Below are 20,518 nucleotides of genomic sequence, written 5' to 3'. Positions count from 1 at the left end.
CTCTTGTACAGAAAATAGAGGAGCATGCAATAGTTCTGCAATTACGTGGTAAGAATCAGCCATGTAACAACTGTACTTTCAGCCAGAACAATGAATGCAATCATGAAGCAATTAGTACAGATGGCAGATGGTTTGCTGCTCTTTTTTTTTTTTTCCTCAAGACTGGCAGGAAAAACTCATGACTGAATAAGAGACTGGCCTGTCAGTAGCGGCAATTCATGTCTGCCGCCCAAGGCAGACACGGAGGAGAGATGTGAACAAAAGCAACCAAGTCACTGAAGCTTAATGAGTTATGGCTCATCAGCTGAACTCCAGTAATTAACAACATTCAGTTGCACACAACACGCAAGGAACTGGGTTGTAAAATGATTTCAGTTAACACAGACTTCCCTACCATTTAGTAAATCTCAATTCAACCAAACAAAAAAGATCAGTGATGCTTATCATAGTGATAGACTCAGCAGGCTATAAAGAGATTGAGAGATGATGCTTTGTGACCCATTTCCTGTTCATTACAGTCAAGCAATAAGAGGCATGCCCTACTTGTTGAATTTGCCCTCAATCAGTACTAAACTATTTGAACCACTCCTGAGAGTCACAGTTCATTCCCAATTTGATTCCTGCCTCTTCAGCACTTGCTCTATTCACCATCTGATTTTCCTGGTTCCACCTGCTACAACGACAAGATGCAAATGATGTAATGAGAACTTTGTTTGCTGGAAGGATGTAAACATGCTTTCTAATTGACTCTTCCTTCTGACTGCCGAGAGCAATATTAAATGAATCTGAAACCTCTACAGCCTCTTCAACTTCATGCATGGCATCAAAGTCCGTGATACTATAATGCCAATTTCTTACCATCCAGATATGTTTCCTCTGTTTCCTCAAGTAATCCTTGATCACTGTGCACACAGTGCCTGAAATCCAAAGAGTAATAGTTCTCTTTCCTTAAATACAGTCTTAACAAAAGAACACAAACTAGCAAACTGCAACATCATTTGTTCCAAACTGCCCAATAGTTCCCATTGCAGTTATCTTCATTGTCACAGGACTACACAATTACTCTGAGAGAATTCTGCCTCTGGTTATATGAGAATGAAACCAAAGGGAGCCATTTACACTTAGGCATGGACAGAACTTGAGCCTTAGTTTGAGTTACATTTAATTAAGTCCAAGTTGATCAATACTCCTCTTTTTGGTTACCCTCTGTGTTGCAAGCTCACCGAAGTCACAAAGTATTTCCATTAGGCTTTCAAGTGGAAAACAGGCCTATGAGTCACACATACATGGAGGACTTTCAAAATTCTACTTTAGAGTTAATTAATACAGATATATAGACTTCTGCAACATTATTTTCTTCTTGCAGCAAAGATACTATATTCTCAATGGTCATCCAATTTGCTAATCAGTGCCCTAACACAAAGAGAATTTACCTGCATCCTCTCACCAAAAGCACCATACGTACTCATCTCAAACACACTCCACAAATTCAGGTTAACACACAAAAGAGAGCTTTGTTTCTACATCCAGTTTGGGTTTTTTACAATTCTGAATAAAAAGAAAGTAGTAGGAGTTTCATGTGGAACAATGAAATTATACTTGCTGTTAGCCATCTGGAGTACTGTGCCCAGGTCTGAAACCCCCAGTACAAGAAAGAGAGGGAGCTGTTGGAGAGGGTCCAGAGGAGAACCACAAAGATGATCGTGGAACTGGAGCACCTCCCCTATGAAGAAAGGCTGAGGGAGCTGGGTTTGTTCAGCCTGGAGAAAAGAAGGCTGCAGGGTGACCTCATTGCAGCCTTTCAGTACCTCAAGGGAACCTATAAACAAGAGGGGACTCAACTCTTTGAAAGGGAAGATAATGGCATGACAAGGGGAAATGGTTTTAAGTTGAGAGAGGGAAGATTTAGGTTGAATGTCAGGGGGAAATTCTTTACAGAGAAAGTGGTGAGGTGCTGGAACAGGCTGCCCAAAGAGGTTGTGGATGCCCCCCTAGCGGTCTTCAAGGCCAGATTGGATGGGGACAACCTGTCTAGTATCAAATGGGGAGATTGGAGGCCCTGCATGTGGCAGGGGGGTTGGAGATTCATGATCCTTGAGGTCCCTTCCAACCCAGCCCATTTTGTAATTCTGTGATCTACTGTATATTAGATGAGTATTAGCTGTACAGACTCTAATTCAATTTATTTTCTCAACAGGATGTTGATTACAACATCTGAAATTCATTTTCTGCTACACCTTAGTTCTATCTGACAAATTTATGACTAGAAGTTTCATTGATGCTTACATGATAAATCTCCTTTTCTTGACACATGGTAAGTTTAACTCCAAAGGGTCCTAAAAGGCAGCAGAGACAAAATTCTTTTCTGTTTCATATCAGCCTGGGGAATTCATCAGCCACAGGGGAAAGAAAACATTTCTATTTTGCCTAATTTCATACCGAACATCTATTAATCACTTTATCTACACCTTCCTCTGAAACAGAGTACAACCATGGTACAATCTCCAAAATGCTATGAGAAAGGTGAGTGCACACAACACTCAGCATGATTCTATATGGTGTAGAATTGAATTAAGCAGGAAAAATGCATTTCCTGTCCAATTTTGAAAGCTACAGGGCTTGAATGGTACTGTGCTTAAAGCACAGGACTGAACATTCATTCCAAGAGTTCTCGTAAACTCACTGTGACCTCAGTTAATTAATTTATTTTCTCAGGCTTACAGTTACTGTAATTACAAACCTAATTTAGGCAAAAGGAAGAACGGCTGTTTAATGTTTATATAATTAATTCAAATGCTAACATGGAACACATCTTCGTATTCAAACATTCACGTTGATATCTACATTAATGTATAAACTAAAAATTTATCTAAAACTTGCATTATTGATTAGATTCCAAGCCTTATAGATTACTTATTTGTAAACCAAAAAGATGGCTGTGCCAAAATACTTCATTCTATTATCCCTTTTGGGAGCTCAGTGAATTGTTTAGGTCTGCTTTCCAGTTTTATTCAAAAACACCAAAAACTTGGCACATGAAATCCACCACTTCTGAGAACAGTTTGCTGCAGTGCTCAGACACTTCACAGTGACTCTACCATTGACTCTCAGTCATCAGTCCTAGTTACAAATTCTTTTGCTAGATCAAAAAGCTTACTCAAATGCTGTCTTCCCCTTGAAAAAAGACATTTATGCACAACAACATAAAATCACAAAGCAGTCTGAGTTGGAAGGGATCTTTAAATGTCTCACAGTTTCACCCTCCCTGCTATAGGCAGGGAAATCTTCCACTAGATTAGGTGCTTTAGGCTCTATCCAATCTGACCTTGAACATTTTGCTCAGAACTTCTCTGAGCAGCCTGTCTTACTACGCTCAGTAAAGAGTTTCTTCCTTATGTCTAACCTAAATCTCTATACTCTAAAACTTCTAGTTTAAAATTATTACCACTTGTTCTATCACTACAGACCCTTGTAAAATTAAAATCTCTCCATCCTTTGTATAAGCCTCTTTAAGTATTAAAACATTACAATAAAGTCTCCCCAGTGCATTCTTTTCTCCAAACTAAACAACTCCAACACCCTCTTACGACTTCCCTTCAATTTCAATTTTGGAGTACAACACAGATTTAGGTCTATAAGGTTCTTCAAAGGAAGTGACTGACTTGTTAATGTTGATGTGTGTTTTTCAGAAACTGCTAACAAAGAGGTCTCTTACAGTTAAGTCTCATTCTGGTATCTCAAGTTGAACTTCAGAAAATCAAGGGAAATTTCCCAGCAAATTTATTCAGCAGATGGACTGCCCATGCTGAAGTAACTGGCCTTCAAAAGAAATTGATTCACTGCTACATTTTTCTTTGAAAATATGCCAACCAGATAGGAACAAGCAATGTCTTATACTGTTCTTGGAACAAGTGCCAGAATAGAGTGAGAGAACTATTGACTATGAGGAGAAGTAGTCACACTAGAGGTTGCTTTGCTTATTGCAAAGGGTCCCAGCTGAATTCTCTTCCCATTACCTGTCACATGATATTGCAAACAGGACCAATGAATAAAGGCAGGCTGACAAGTCAGGCATATATCCTTTACCTACGTCTTACAGATCACAGTATTGGAAGGGACCTCTGGAAATCACCTACTTCAATCCCCTGCTACAGCAAGTTCCCTACAGTAGATTGTACAGGAAAACATCCAGGCAGGCTCTGAGTATCTCCAGAGGAGATTCCATGATCTCTGGGCAGACTGTTCCAGGCATCACGGCTTACTCAATGTCTTCTAGTGGAAACACCAGCTCAGCTATCCCCAAGACTGTCCTGAATTCTCTGTAACAGTTAAGTAGAGAGCAAATAAAACAAAATGCTGGCAACCATTCTTACCTTTTGATCTTGACTATATGCTAAGATCCAGTCTTCCTGCTTTGGGTGGAAGAGCAGACTGTGAATGTAGAAGTTCAGACGGTATTTTTGATACGTGGCACCTTCATCAGTACTAATCAGTAAGCTGCTCTCAACCTCTGGATCAGTCAACAGCATAATCTGTATAGAAGAGTAAGATCAAAATACAGCGTTGAAAAGGAGTCAGAAGAGATGAATTTCAGATCATCTTAATAAATATGTCTGTTTCAATACGCTTCAATGCAGTATCAAAACTAAGTGCAGTCAATCTTTCAGCATGGGAAACAGTGTATTTGAACTATATATATAAACTCTCAATGTACAATTAAATAGGGAAAATAAATATCACTTGTAAATACAGACCCAGATGATATGTTCAGCTATCAGAAAAAAAAAAAAAAAACAAACAAACCTGAGGTTTGTGACATAAGAGTAAGAATAAGTTACTAGACAGTCACAACAAGCTGTTAGGGACTTCATGAATGATATTTTGGAGTAGCAGATTAAAAGTAAGGTGTTCAGAAAATTAAAAAAAAATGAGTAGGAAGGAGTAAAAGTAACATACAAACGAAACAAACTCTAACGGTGAGATTTGTTAAAATCACAGAATCACAGAATGGCCAGGATTGGAAGGGACCTCAAGGATCATGAATCTCCAACCCCCATGCCACATGCAGGGCCACCAATTCCACATTTAATGCTAAACCAGGCTGCCCAGGGCCCCATCCAATCTGGCCAAAGACGGGGCAGAAAAATCACAGAATTTTCAGAGAAGATGACAGTTTCCTTGCCTAAAACATTACAACTTCTCTGTCTGCAAGGAATATTTTGCTTTGGCAGGAGAACACATTTGACAATGCTGTCGGTTCTTTGCATTTCCAGTTTCTATGACTCTGTGAATTAAAAGATGCACTTGTTGCACAATTTCCGCACAGCAAAGTTGCTTCCTAGCTTTGTCCAAGAGTGAAGATACATGGCTTGCAGCTGTCATAGTTGCTTCTCTCTATGGGATTAATTGGTCTGCATTGCTGATGAATCAGAGAGAATGAGAAAATTCTCTTACACATCTCTGCACGAGAGAGAATATATAGGTTTGAATATTACAAAGAGATCATCTTAGTATTTCAACAAGCAGGAAATAGTGCCCATCAGGTGTGGAAATGAAGGATTATGAATGACAAGCATGAAAAATTCTGAATATTTGCCTGGGAAGATATTAAAGCCTTTAATCATTAGTATCATTTAAATTTAATTTCATTCATTTATTTAAGTATTGGTGCTGCTGTTGCTCATCCATCTTTAGATGACTCTGAAATGAAAGGACCATACCCATTTCTCAGAGTAAATTCCTACCTGGTTCAAGCACTGCAAAAACACACTTTTCAATTCTATGTCTTTAGTTAGGCAGGTGGAGTTACGTACAACAACTCGTTACCTATGAATTATAGAGGACCATAAGTCTCGATAGACACAGATGTTAATTAGCTGTATGTGAAGGTATAAATACCCCTATGTCCTTCATTACTGGATAACCGACAGAGGCTTTTATCTATGTCTAGAAAAACGATTTGGCTTGTGACTTGGAAGGTTAGGAGTTTCCTTCAAACTTGCTAGAATTTAGTATCTTCAGTGACCTTAGACAAGTTGTACCGCCTTGCCATACTTTATCTTTAATGTAAAATAGGATAATATTCCCATCATAACCCTAAAGGCACTATCTCCTTCTGATATCTTTGATCTACTTTTGAAATCTTACAATGAAAACATGCACCATTAAAATTAAACATTCATATTTTAATTTAATACTTTCAAATACATCAAGTATATCACTGATATGGATTCTAAACTGAAGATTACGTGACAGAGGGTACACAGAAAGCATTAATATTCAAAGCATCAATACATAGACCATTTATTTCCAATAAGCTACCTATCTAGCTTGTTAAGTCAAAAATAAACAGTGATGTTTATTAGTTACTTACTTTTTTTTGTTACTGGAAAAAATTCTGGGACAATGTTTCTATGGTTAATGCTTATCAACTGAGTACCCTGAATCAGAAATTATGTTTTTCTTACTTTTATGACTTCCTTTATAGGTGGATTTTGTTTATATTAGCATGCGAAAATATCACAGTACAGCATTCAATTGGACTATAGTAACTAGAGCAGAAATAAGCACAAATCAATGGGCTTGATCTCAGCTCTTTGAAGTTAATAGGTCTTTTCATTGACTTTGGATTGTGTCTCTAAGGCAAGTTGTTAATCAAGATCCACTCTAGTTTCATATAACTCTTTTTACCTGCACAAGGAACACATCTGACCTCATCACTGCCATATCCAAGCACATCACAGTCTTAGCACGTTTTCTGTCATGCCACTCCTGTGAAGTGTGAAAGTGCTCTTATCTCCATTTCATAGAATTGGAATTGAGGCACAAACTGCTGTGGCTCTGAAGCACCTAATTCCTCATTCAATCAATAGAAGTTAAGTACCTAAACAGACTTGCCAGCACCCATGACTTGGGCTTTAATCTGCTAACTACCTCCCTGAGCTATTCCCACTGCATTTTCAGGTATCTATGGTCTCCAGAGCTCATCTCTTGGCCACTGACCTGCAGTGACCTGCCAGTCTATATATGTGAAGTGTTTCAGAATACATGTTTTACTACATATGCCGATAGCAAAAGTATTTTACATGTGGCAGAGAGTGCAGAACAGCTGTAGATTTACATGAGGACATACAGAGAGTCATAATCAGGGTATGCAGTTGACCAATGACTCTCCAGCCATTAGTCTGGTTGTTAACTACAAGACCAACTTTCAGTGTTGGGACAGTATTCTCTGTACCACCATCATATCCTACACTGAAATCACTTTGCAAAAATGTCCTAAAATGAAACGAAATAGAATTAAGCGGTCACTACTAAAATCACATTCAGAGCCCCATGTAACTTACAAAATCATAGCATGGCTTGGGTTCAGAGTGACTTCAATCATTTAGTTCAAAACCAGACCAAATAAAGTTAGTTTAAATACAAGATGTCTGCATGCAAATAATCAGTTACAAATCTGAAAAACAGCGCTTAATGGATGTGAAGCAGAAACTGACATCTGAAATTTTTTTCAAAATGAAAGGAAAACATCCCGTGTATCTACCTGTATGAACCTTTCAGATCAGACCAGTAGTATGACCCTGAAATTAATCCCCCAGATTTTCAGGAGAAGTCTCTATAGCAAATCCCTATAGATCATTATCCGGCACAGTTCATAGACTGATCTCAGTACACAGGGACTGAATTTTCTTTCAGTAACACTAAAACAGAATGTATGGTTCATAAGCACACCTAATGTATTCCAACCACTACAGAACATTCAGCCCTGAGTACCAGACTAAACACCTGTTTGAAGTCTAAATACCCATATTGTGAACGTTATCTCAGCATCAACTACTTCATAACACAGTCCTGCTTTCACAGTGCTGAACTGCACACTGCACTAGCTTACATATTGCCTAAGTTGCCTGGAACATAAATGAGAAAGGAGAGAAAGTACAATTGATATTAATGTTTTTGTTGTTGCAGTGTAAGAAGTACACAGTAAATGAATTTCAGACTTTTCTTTGAAATAAATGAAGCCAATTTGTACTTTGAAGTAGCCTATTACCCATTGACTTGATGCATTTGCTTATAAAGAAAACAAAAAGTGGACACACATTCTGAACACAAAATCAAGGAAAACAAAACCAGCAGCAATAACAAAGAGAATCTAAGCTTAGAAGTCAAATATCTCATTAAGTCTTTAATATCCAACAACATCTCAGAAAGAAGATTAGAAAGAAACCACCATTATAAATTTCCACCTCGCTGTAGGAAATGTACTGGATGTAAACTCCTCGGAGAAGGAGCTATCTTCCCTGTTCCTGCAATGCCCTATACAGCATATTGTTGCTTTCCCAGCTAGTACTGGTTTCTGGATAAATATATTCTGAACATCAGAGAGGCCATTGCTCAAGAAAATGTATCTGTTAGTGACTTGGAAAGAAGAAAGGATAAACTGGTGACAAAGACTGCTTATGGCAGTAAAGTATTCATGATGAAAAAAAACATCCACCAAAAACAAAAACAAAAGACAACTATAGAGAGCTGTAAAAGGATTTCACAATACTGAATACCTGAGCAGTAAAATGACAGGTGAAATTCAGCAATGATGTATGGGGCAGTGTCAGGGGAAGATAGAGAAAGACAATCCCAAAGTAACAGACAGAACAATAGAGTCTCCATAATTATTTTATTTCAGGAGAGATTTATGTGGGATTAAGCATAGAGTCCTATGAAAACACAAGCTCCTTCCTCAGATTCTGTCAAAACCACTCAAATACAGCAGTAGGAATTATTAGGAAATAAACAGATTGATAAATAATCCTATTAGGTCACTGGACAGTGTTCTCACATTTTAAACACTGGGTGTTGTTCTTGTTCCTCCATCTTAAAAAAAAAAAAAAAAAAGTAGTAGCGTAGTAGTATAAAACAGAGAAGAATAATATGAGTGTTTGAAGAATAGAACAAAACATTTTTCACAGAAGCAGCAAATAAATGAACTATTCAACTTGCAAAGGAAATAAATGAGAGGCAATTTGACCACATCTACAGGACTATGAATGGCCTGGAAGTGCCTACAATTATTCACCCTTTCGTAACACAAAATGGCCAAGTCTCAAATGAAACAGTAAAACTGACATCCAAATCACAGGCAGTTCCTGGATTTTTACCTGTTTAAGCCACAGAATTTACTGACACAGTACGTCGCAAACATCAAAACTTAATCTTAATAGACAAAATTAACAGATATATTCTTGGAGAAAATATCAATCAATCCAAAAATACTAATTTTGTCTTGAATCTGAGTCAGAAATAGTCCAGAAATTCTGGAAAAACATACAGGGAAATATTCTGTACTCACATTGTTCTGACACTTCCCTCTCAACTGAGAGCAGTTTGATTTAGCAAGGCTGTTCTCATAGACATCACTGGAGAGTGAATAAAAATTATACATGATAATAAGATTACCAGCACTGGTAGTCTGATCAAACAATTTGTATGTAAAGAATTGGGTTTACTGTTTTTTATCTTGACAGTTTTTAAACTGTCTGATATTACCACCACAAAATAAAATGACTAATACAGGAATAGAGAGGAATATTTCTTCACCTCTTGCTACTAGCAAAAGCCCATACCAAAGATAGACCAAACCACGCAGTGCCTCTGGTCTGGTTTATTGCTGTCTTATGTTAAATTAAATGAAAATTGGATTCAGTCAAGACTCTTCAGTCAAGATTCTGTTCTCTGTTCAGATCAGTGCTCAGAAATGATCAGAATATGCTTAGTCACACCAGGCACAGAAAGCACATGCTGCGTTTCCTCGTGCTGCGGATGGATTAGTTTTATTCTCAAATAAGTCAATAAAGTTGACACAGGCTTTTGCACCCAAATGCAAGGCACCCAGTAATCACTGACCTCTGAAAAGGAAGAAACTTGATTTGCTTTTCCTAGAGGTGACAAATGAACATGAAACATAATTTATAGATCTTAAATGCTTCACGCTTTGTTCACCCTTTTCTGGTGCTAACTCTTCAGGGCAGATTCACATGACAATTATGTGCATTTTTGCTGTCCTGACAAAGCAATCTGGTAGTGCTTTGCAAGAAAATCCTGTTCATGTTTATAGAGATAGAACTGTTGATACTTGTAGGGCTGCCCCAAATGCCAGATTTAGCAGCTTAGTTAGAACTAGTTTAGAATCCCTCTCAACCTTTACTTATTTTATTTCACTCAGTTCTGGTGCATGAAGACATCTGAGTTATATCACCTGATCAGAAATAGGGATGATATGCAGATCTGGACAAATTTACTTAAAGAACCTTCACCCTCCCCACTTACTACATGTTTCATGTATAGATCCACACAAACAAGTAACATTTCTCATAAGAAAACAGAGGAGCGCAGAGAAGTAAAATAGGAAATCAGAAAGGAAGAACAAATCAGAGTATTCACTACCCAAATTCTCTAAATACTTGCATTTTTTCCCCAGTTTCTCTACATGTCAGTTACATAATTTTAGAAGTTTTCTGATTTTTTTTTTAAACACACAGTGATTGCAAGAGTATAAGCACAATAGAGTCTCAGTATAATTTAATGAAATTTCTGCCAGTTTAAGTATCACTTCTGAATTTGGATTGTCATTTACATGCCATGAAGACTGCGTAAAGAGAGAACCTGATTCTGTAGATTCAGCAATGAATTTCAAAGCAACATGCTTTGCTTTTAAATAATCAAAATAGTTCATGAATTAAGGTTTACAAAACCTAGCAAAAGAACTGAAATGAAACAAATTGAAAAAAGTAACTGCTTTGGTCATGACATTCCAATATAAATGCAGAGGTACTGTAATGAAAATTAGACCATCTCCTCTCACAGGACTGAATTGCTGAAAGCAGTAAGTAGTTGCAAGAGCAAGTAAATTAGGGACAAAATTACCAAAAAGAAATAATTCAAGCATTCATTTGGATATTAATAGAGAAAGAGGAGAGTGAAGCCTCTGCAAAATTAAGCAAGCTTTATTCATAGATTAACTTCAACTGCTGTAGAACTACACTCATGAGTAAAGCCACCAAAATTTTGGTCCTCATCTTTGTTTTAAATAAATTGGCTAACATTATTAACACCTAAATGAAAACATGAAATGAACTGGAGTTGGCAGTTTTGAAGCTGTCTCTAACGTCAGCTAAAAGACAAGGTTAGTTGCTGAGTAATTTCATTAAAACACCATTAAAATAATATGCCAATAATTCAATCAAGCTACTGTGAAGTGTTTTATTGCCAGAAGTTCACATCAGCTCAGAAAGTGCAATAATTCTGCAGGGAAATAATGGATTTCAGTGAAAGAATTATACTTTCCAACTCAAAGCTTTCAAACAATGACCTAGATTGGAATCATCTCAGAAATGAACAAATTAATACAAGAGGTCAAGTAGCTTTGCAACTATAACTCAGTAACTTAAGAATACAGAGGTTCTTATTCACGAAAAGACATAACTCAATCTTATAAAATCAGTTTGCGCTTTGCTGAGATGGAGGCAATATACTCCAAGCTCCCCCTGAGTAAAATTAGATCCATGACCAATAGATAGAGTAACTTCGCTCCAAACTAAATCCAGACCTGGACAGTGAAAACCCTAACATAATCTTTTCCCAAGAGCACGCAGAAAGTCCAATAACTGATGAGATATCATCATGTTTCTCAAGCCTCGGCTGTTCATAGGCAAGAGACGTGCTGTGGTAAAAGATTCAGATGCTGAATTCATCTCGTTTGCACACATGAAAGATTTAATGCTCATTGAGTGATAATACATTCTCTTGTCAGCAGAATGCTAGATGGCAAAGGGTATCACTTAGGATGGCAAAAAAATTATAACCTGCCAATATTTTTGAGTGCTGGGATTGTACAGTATTCCTAGCAGAAATATTGTTAAGAATAGCATTTGGCATCATGATAAATGTGGTTTGAAATAAAAAGCTGGCTAGTAACTGGAAAAAAAGAATCAATTCACCTGTTTCTGTATTAGCACAGAAGTTCACTACGGGCCAGAAGTGACAGGAAAGAAAAGCAGCCAATGAAATCTCTATTTTTCACTAGCTGCAGGAATAACCCTGGGTTGTTTTATGAAACCGAAAAAATTGAAATCACATAACAACAGTAACATATGAAAAATAAAATAAACACTTTGTAACTCTTCCTTACGGAAAAGTATTTTTGTTACTTCAGACGGTAACAAAAGTACTCACTTCCAATAACCTACTGATAGTGTCTCTGGTTATACAGAATAATATCATTTTTCTTAGTGAAAAAGCAAAATATTCTCAAAAGGAAAAAGAGACAGCATGAAAATTTTCCCTTTGGGAATATGTCTGCCACCCTGATACGCACACAGTCAGAAAACAATTTGTATACACACGTAGAAGGCATCACAGAATATGTGAAATGTCAGTAGTTCTTCTGCCCAAAGCGTCCTGTTTAAAAGTTTTGGAGTAATATGTATACAGTAAAGATTGTATCCTTCTTTAACAATATGTTCTTCAGAGTGGTCAAGCACTTTCAGAGCACTGAAATACTAATGAAACCCCACCACATATACTACTCAGTAAAAAAAAAAAAAAAAATAGAAATAAAGATATTGCACCCATTTCAAAGGGCTATCTTTTTAAGCAATGAATGGAAAACACCACCAGCTGCTCTGTCAAATACTTTTTGACATCTATTTCTAGAAACCAGAGCAGTCATGTTACCCTCTGCTCAGAAAAGACACATGTAGACCACTGATGAATTCAAACCTTGGCTGAACATAACGTCTTCCTTTCACTGTGGAACTTAATATAAACATGGCCTTACAGTTTTATATTATAAGCTACCAAATACTCCACTGTATGTCTCTTAGCCCATTTTTGGTGGAGCACAATATTTGGAGTCCTATAGAGATATTTTTAAATGGACTTGTTTTGATAGTTTAAAAAGAGCATTCCAGTAAATTGTGAGCTTTAAAAAAATCCATTTCTGATTCTTGTTGTTGAACAGAAGGTCATTGCAGCCTTTCTTTCCTCTTCTCATATTGACTGAAATAATTAACAGTTTGTAATTAAGGAAAAAAAATAAAAGGTTTTAATTTTCTCAGTATTCAAACATTTAAGTTAAACAAAGATTTTTTTTCATGTTGAGCAACGCTTCCAGTTTTACAACTATTGCTGTGATTTTCAATGACAAACATCATCTTAATATTCAGCTGACATTTCAGTGTTACTTTTGAAAAAGTGATACACAGTAATAGATTTTCATGAATATTTCATGTGGTTTGAATGCCAACGACTAAGTTCTAGTGACTTCTCCATCTTGAACAAAGAAAACCCAAACCAGTACTAATATATTAACTACATTAATGAACCATTGCTGTATTGTTGTTCAGCTTTCTCTACTTTGTCTAATCCCACACTAATGTGTTTTCTCAATATGCTGTATGAATTTTCATAGTAACAAAACCGCAGGTATAGTGTTGGGTCGATAATAACCACTTCTTGCTCTGAACTTCAGTTCACAGAAAACTGAAGCATCAAGAGGGATTGAGTTGATCATGTTTCTACCAACATCCAAAAGAGGGCAGTGCACGCACACACAGCCCGTCTCATTACTTGCAGCTCATCAGCTTTGGGGACATTCATCAACTGAACATGTTGCTACCCTACAGCCTTTTCTATCTGTGGCTAAGTGTTGGTAGAATCTCCAAAGTACCTCACCTTAGACCAGATTTAGACCAAAGATTCTGCTACTTCTTTTTCCATTAAAGGTGAAGAAGCTCATTTATCTTCACTTCTGTTTCTGTGCTGCTGACTCACTACTGCAACCAGAAACATCAGCCTCCACCTACCCAAGAGTGGGCTGCAATCCCAGTAGCTAGAGTGAGTCCTTAAAATACGTGCCTTAGCTTTGAGCCAGTATCTTTTAAATAAACCAGGAAAAAAGACGACGTGGGAAAACAAGTCCCTTTTTAACACTTTTTAAACCTTAGCTTTTTAAAACACAGCTTCCACTCCTATTGCTCATGAATTAAACAAAGATTCTATATTTTGTCCTTGTGTTAATGGAACTACCATCTTAATGAGGTCTATAAAAAAGAAAAGAAACTCTCAGTTGCATCATCCTTGCTCATACAAAAAAAAAAAAGTAATGCTAAAATAATAAATAATATATTTCTGTAGTATGCCTTAACAGATTACTGCTGGATGCTTCAGAGCTACTTTTGCTCTGTAGAAATTATAAAGGAATTATAAAGGAATATAACAGAGGCAGAGACCTCTGGAGGTCATTTACTCCAAACTCCTGCTATGTACTAAGCCAGATTCAAATGTACAGAGTGATGCTCGGGCCTTTGTTCTGACAATTTTTAAAGGATTGAGATTCCACATACTCTTCAGAAACATCCAATTTGAAACTGTCTAGTTTTCATTTGTGGTTAACCTTATAATACCAATGACTTTTAGAACAAATGAGAACATCTTCAGTTTTATATTCCTCTTACCTTAAAGGTCCATTTAAGCTCAGTAAAAGTTTTGCTCACATGATTTATTTTTGCGTTGCCAACAGATCAAACAGACCATTTGCGAGTTACATTATATTGCATCTTTACACCCCAAAAGGCATTGAAAACAGCCTAAAGGCAGAGGAACTAATGCGCCCTCAGCACTTAAGTTTACAGGCTTAGTGCAGACTGTGAAGTGTACTCCATTAACGGTGTACAAGCAGGGACAGCCTGGATGAGGAAAAAAAACCTCATATACTGAAGGTGGATGGTCAGACAGCTGCAAAGGAGGTTTTGGCTTCCATCTACAGGAAATCAGGACTTTACATGGCCTAAGAAATGACCTGAATATTCACTTTTTATAAAAACAAAACTCTTCATGACTTACATGACATTTCTTGAGTCCTCTCTAAGTGTGAGTCTCTTGTGTTTGGTCACACATAAAGAAAGGGTTTCATTTTATATAGTTCTGGATAAATAGCTTGTTCTCATATTATGACACTGAAGAGATAAAAAAAAAAAAAAATCAAAGCCATTCCTGTTTTATTAATAGGTTTCATTGCCTGGATTTGAGAAACAGAAATGTCATCTTATTCTTTTGTCACTGACTCATGTATAATAATCAGAAAGTGTAAATACCCACTTACTGACTGGTTGTCAGACTCAGAAATCCAGGGGAAATAATAATGACTATGTTTCTTTGCGGGAATGGTTAACCTGATTTCACTCTGAGATTGCTTCATACAAACAGTTTCAGTACTTCATTGTTACATTATATTGCATCTATACAAAAAAGCCAAGAATGGAACACCAACACACTGGGTGCTACACTGTCTTAGGCTAGCTCTTAGCTTGCAATCTATATCACCATCCATTCTACACCCCTTCACTAGTTGTGTTTCTGACCTGGTGACATGCTTACTGGATTAGATACTGCCAGAGACTGAAATAAAACTTAGATGTTACTCTGTTGTGACTTCGAGATACCAGAGAAGACAATTACTATGACCACATGCTTAGATCCTCTGGCTGGGGAAGACGTCATTCTGTGGGAAATTTCAATTAAATTGCAAATTTGGTACTTTTTTTTTTTTTTCCTACATTTTAATCTCCTTTTAGGCTCTGAGACTGTGGTTAATCATCTCCAAACACTATTTGGAATGATGTTTCATCTAAATCAGTCAGGCACAATGTTAATTTGATTTGTACATCCTGATGCAAATGCATGGAACCCTGTTACTTAATGTGAAGTTCCCAAAATAAACTTGCTTCTCCTCAATTACCTCTCAACAAACCCCTTAGAAATAATCTCTGGATCTCAAATATCCACATAAAACATGGAAAAAAGAGAAATTTTCATTTCGGCTCTGTCTCTGTAAAACTCAGACAACAATTCCAAGGATTGAGATGTGTTTGGAACTTTGCCGCTAGAGGCCGTCCACAAAAACCTCAAGAAAAGCCCTTTTTCTTATTTAATGGGGATGATTTCCATAGTTAACGTGAAGATGTGGAAGAGTATCTTTAGCTGAGACAGAGTAAGGATGGCAGGCTCACATTCTTTTAGAAGTCTCACAATGCATGTGTTAGTGAGCTGAGATTGGCCTTTTCAGCTATACCTGAGCCATATAAGAGAACAGCGTGCAGCTTGAAGGCCAGTGAGACCTACAAAGAGGTCAAGTATTATGGAAGCACTGTGAGAAGCCCCTGTGATTCACTCCCTGTGATTCTACTCAATGCTGAAAATAGAACTCACCAGGCTCAGCTCCTAATCACACAACGTAAACACTATTAGCTCCAGGAGCAATCAGTTCAGAGGGCAGGAACATGGAAAAAAAAAAGGCTTCTGGTTTTCTATTTTCAAATCTTCCTCAAATCAAACTCTGGATTCTTATCTGTTCATTCCACTGCCTATTTTGATCTAATTTAGCAACCTGACTTGGAATTAAATCTGACTGTTCCCGATTCATTATTATTACACGCTTCTTTCTCTCCTTTCATATGCACTTGACATAAAAAAGCTTCACTGTTGAAAACATCTATTCCTTAAAATTTAAAGGAAATACAGTACAAAATTCTATTCTGGAATAAAATCTGACTCATAACAAATACAGCATTTGATAATTGCATTTAGAAAAGAAAGAATTAAAGACAGCAAAATATCACAAAAGTTACAGTAGTATATGCACTTTATTTTAGACAGTGCAATCTAGTTCAATTATTAATCCTTTGTTCTTTTGCAACAGATGTTTTGCATTGCAATGAACAGGGGAAAAAAAAAAAGTTGTAAACTCTGAGATTATTACAGCAACTTCCTTAGAGGAGAAAAGAAACCTGAGCTTTGTAGAGATCTGCATTACAATGTATTTATTCATATTGCCAGTACCTTGTTCTGTTGCTCAGTAAGGCATTTCTATCATTAAAGAATCTCATGAAATTAATTAATTTTCACACCAGCTTTGTGGTGGAGAAGGAAAATGCACACATCAAGAGGGAAAATGATTTGGACGAACACCTCTAATCAATCCATGGCACAAAAAGAAAAAAAACAACTCAAGAAGCTACCAACACTGTGTGTTACAAGAACAGCATCTTCCAGCCCTCAAATACTGGGCTCTAAGGGTTGATAATCCTAACCAAAGAAAGAAGCAACTTGGCCTAAAAATACAGCAATCTGAGCAGAGCTACAAATAGGACAGGGAAAAGAGGTATACCAAGAGATTAATTTTTCCTTGCAGGGTGAGGTGTTGACAAATTCACCATCCATACATTTTTCTGGTTGTTGTTGGGTTTTTTTCTCTGTGTGATATCCCCTAATATGCACTTGAAAATACAGTGTTTACACCCCAAAAGGCATTGAAAACAGTCTAAAGGCAGAGGAACTGATGCACCCTCAGCACTTAAGTTTACAGGCTTAGTGCAGACTGTGAAGTGTACTCCATTAACGGTGTACAAGCAGGGACAGCCTAGACGAGGTAAAAAAAAAAAACAAAAACACCTCATATACTGAAGGTGGATGGTCAGACAGCTGCAAAGGAGGTTATGACTTCCATCTACAGGAGATCAGGTCTTTATATGGCCTGAGAAATCAGTCATTTCAGCATTTCCAGTCTATTTTTATTAGGCCTCATAAACAGTTTTAATACCACAAAATTTTTTGTTTTAATCAAGCACATAGGGAGACTAGTCTGAAGCGAACAAAGTTGTATCCCTAAGTGAATAAACGAAGCCTCATTATATCTTTTATACCCCTCTTTTCCACTTACACCTGTTTTTTCATTTCTCCTCTTTCGTACCTCCCTACCATAAGATTCTTCCCAACAGATGTTCTGAGGTGGGTCATTTTTTTTTCAGTCAGTCTCTACATATGCTTTAAAATAATATTGCATTAAGGGCAATTATGCCCCTACAAGAGGGAGTTGGAACTCACTGTTACGTGCTGTTATGTTAGAAGAAAGAAGTAGGGAAATAGAGGTGCAATCAGAAGAATGATAATAACAGACTAACTATGGGAATGAAGACAAATGGGCTGACTGGTACACTTTTTAGCCTCTGAAATGTATTAAGGATAAATTACTTCGACCCTCCTTCATCTCTTCATAAATGGGAAGCACTGAGAGAGACAGGGAAAGCAACAGGACCATGGCCTCACCTTCATATTTTTGGCACAGAGAGAATTCTTGCACCCCTAGTGTTGTATGTTATACATACATGTTATAATAACTAAAGATCTATTTTACCTCTACTTGGCCTTCACCCCTGACTCTTACCACATGCAACTCCATGATGGCGTAGAGTCCGTTTCCTTGTGTCAGGAATGTTTGAAAAAAGCAAGAGAAGAGATGACAACAGTGATGAGCTGCAGCCATGAATTTAAAAAAAATGTTAATATAGTAAACAATTTTAAATTGCAGTGTTGATCATCTGCTGATGGTCTCTGCTATAGTCCAGTTATGCCAAGCCCGGACAGATGGTCAATTCACCAAACTCTTTGTTTTCATAGCCAACTGTTTCAAGCCATGCACTTTGCCTCTGGCCAGCCCTGGCACCTGTGTGCCACTGCGCTATTTAATATTTCAGAGGCTCTTACTCATGGCTGAAAAAGAAATCGTGAGAAGGGGACATCACAGAACAATCTGCACCTCAGATTGTGCGCAGAATTGCCCTGCTGGTCCCAAAGAATATTATCTGTGTCTGGTCATCCATGTTCCTCCATTAAAGGTACTCATCCTTCCAGTCATTACAAATGCTCTCATCTTATTTCACTTGAAGCCCACTGGCAGAAAATGTTCAATAAACAGAGCTGATTTTATCCAAAGCATTTAAACCAGGCCACCAGTTTTCAGGTAGGCACAAGAGCTTCCATCAAGAAGAGTGCTAGTGATCTACAGAAAAAGAGGAGTATCTTTGAAAAGTAGAATTGGTTAAAAACAAATAAACAGACAAACAAAAACTGATACTTTTCCTTTACCTGTTTTGTCTCAATCAGCAAAATTCTTGAGACTGCCCTCATTACAGCTGGTGGCATTATGCCTGTCTGAGGCAAATACAAGATCCTTTCATGCCTGCTGCTTTCCCATTCTGAATGTAAGCATGAATTAACCTTAGCAGAAAGTTTAACAAGACAGAACTTAGAGTACTCAGTTGTTCCCCAGGATACATGTTCTGGGTAGCTGGAGGGAGAAGGAAAAAAAAAAAAGTATTTTCACAAAAAACAATTCACATTTCAGACTAAACTATATATTATATATAGTAAAAAAGCAGAAAATTCACAACATTTTCTGCAACAATAAATGCTATTTTTCAGGCAATTAGGCTTTCTATTTGTTTTGTTTTTAAAGTTTATAAAAGACTCATAGAATTTACAATATCTGAAAAATACAAATATGACTCCAGATAATAAAAAAACTAATACAATGTACTATCTATTTGCTTTTGGGATATTTTAGTGGGGAAGAGAGGGTGTTTCATTTGATAACATTTTCGTTATTTTAAATGTTTATTAGGGTCAAGAAAACTTGTTTCAGGAAAAAAAAAAAAATGTCTTCCCAATTTGAAATGATTCTACTGACTAACAATTTTATTAAAAGACTCTTATACCACAAGTCTCCTGATAAAATCAGAAAAGCTGGCACCACAGTTTCCACACTGACAGATACTTCTTTTCTCTTGGGAGATAGCAACACAATCCAACAGTTCTTAGTGATATTTTTCTACTATATTTAAATGGAATTGCTTTCAAGTAATTATCTTCCAACACAAATCTCTGCAACAGGCAGCGATAATAGCTCAGCATACATTTGCTGAATCAATACAAACTTTGGTATCATGCTTCTGGTTCTCATACTTCAATTTTCAGGTGCTGATACAGAAAAGAATGAATACAGGGCCTGACTTCAGCAAGGATGAAGTTCTTGCTTGAGGTTATGGATCAGTATAGATTTTCTCACCCCAAAATGGTCATCAAAACAATGCAGGGAGAAGGAACAGAAATTACTTTGTGCTGAGTTCTCCAGCAGTGATAAAAGCAAACAACGGATAATGGTGTTGAAAGTACTCTTGGGGCTCAACAGGAAGGAAAAAAAAAAAAAAAGGTTTCCTGCTCATCTCTCACCTTTACCAATCCCATCTTGTAGTGTAAGAGAATTGCAAGAGTAAGTGAGGAATACCTCCTGAAAAAGTAGGACATGAAGTTGTGGCAACCAGAGGTAAAGTAAGTTGCCCAAGAACCCCCTTTAGTTTTAACAAATTGGTTCAATCAATCAGAACAAACATTTCAACCAGCATGCTGATCCTTCCCTGTGTCACTGAGGTTGATTTCAAGACTGATACAGAGAAATCGTTCTACAATTAAGGTTGGTCCAATGTGAGAAAGATAAACTCAGGCTCTGGACAACCAGGCAAAGACCAAAGACAGTGTAACGTAATTTCTCTCTGCTAGTTACAGTAAAGGAGACAAACATGCACTTAGAGAAGAAAAACTGCAAAAGACAGCAAGCACAGTCTCC

The 20,518-nt window shown here is 37.1% G+C and overlaps 1 protein-coding gene across 2 annotated transcripts in view; it reads right to left on the bottom strand.

The window, feature by feature from the left end:
- Positions 1 to 20,518, bottom strand: part of SORCS1 (sortilin related VPS10 domain containing receptor 1) — a 268,735-nt gene that overhangs the window by 102,645 nt on the left and 145,572 nt on the right. For both annotated transcript variants that reach the window (XM_042818167.1, XM_042818168.1), the window contains exon 4: positions 4,374 to 4,532. In XM_042818167.1, the coding sequence (XP_042674101.1) occupies positions 4,374 to 4,532 (159 nt within the window). The remainder of the gene's footprint in view (positions 1 to 4,373; positions 4,533 to 20,518) is intronic.

Source organism: Centrocercus urophasianus, unplaced genomic scaffold, assembly GCF_019232065.1.
Source record: "Centrocercus urophasianus isolate 14NV4802_14NV808 unplaced genomic scaffold, USGS_Curo_1.0 seq_17, whole genome shotgun sequence".
NCBI lineage: Eukaryota > Metazoa > Chordata > Aves > Galliformes > Phasianidae > Centrocercus > Centrocercus urophasianus.
This window is presented reverse-complemented; position numbering and strand designations above follow the sequence as displayed.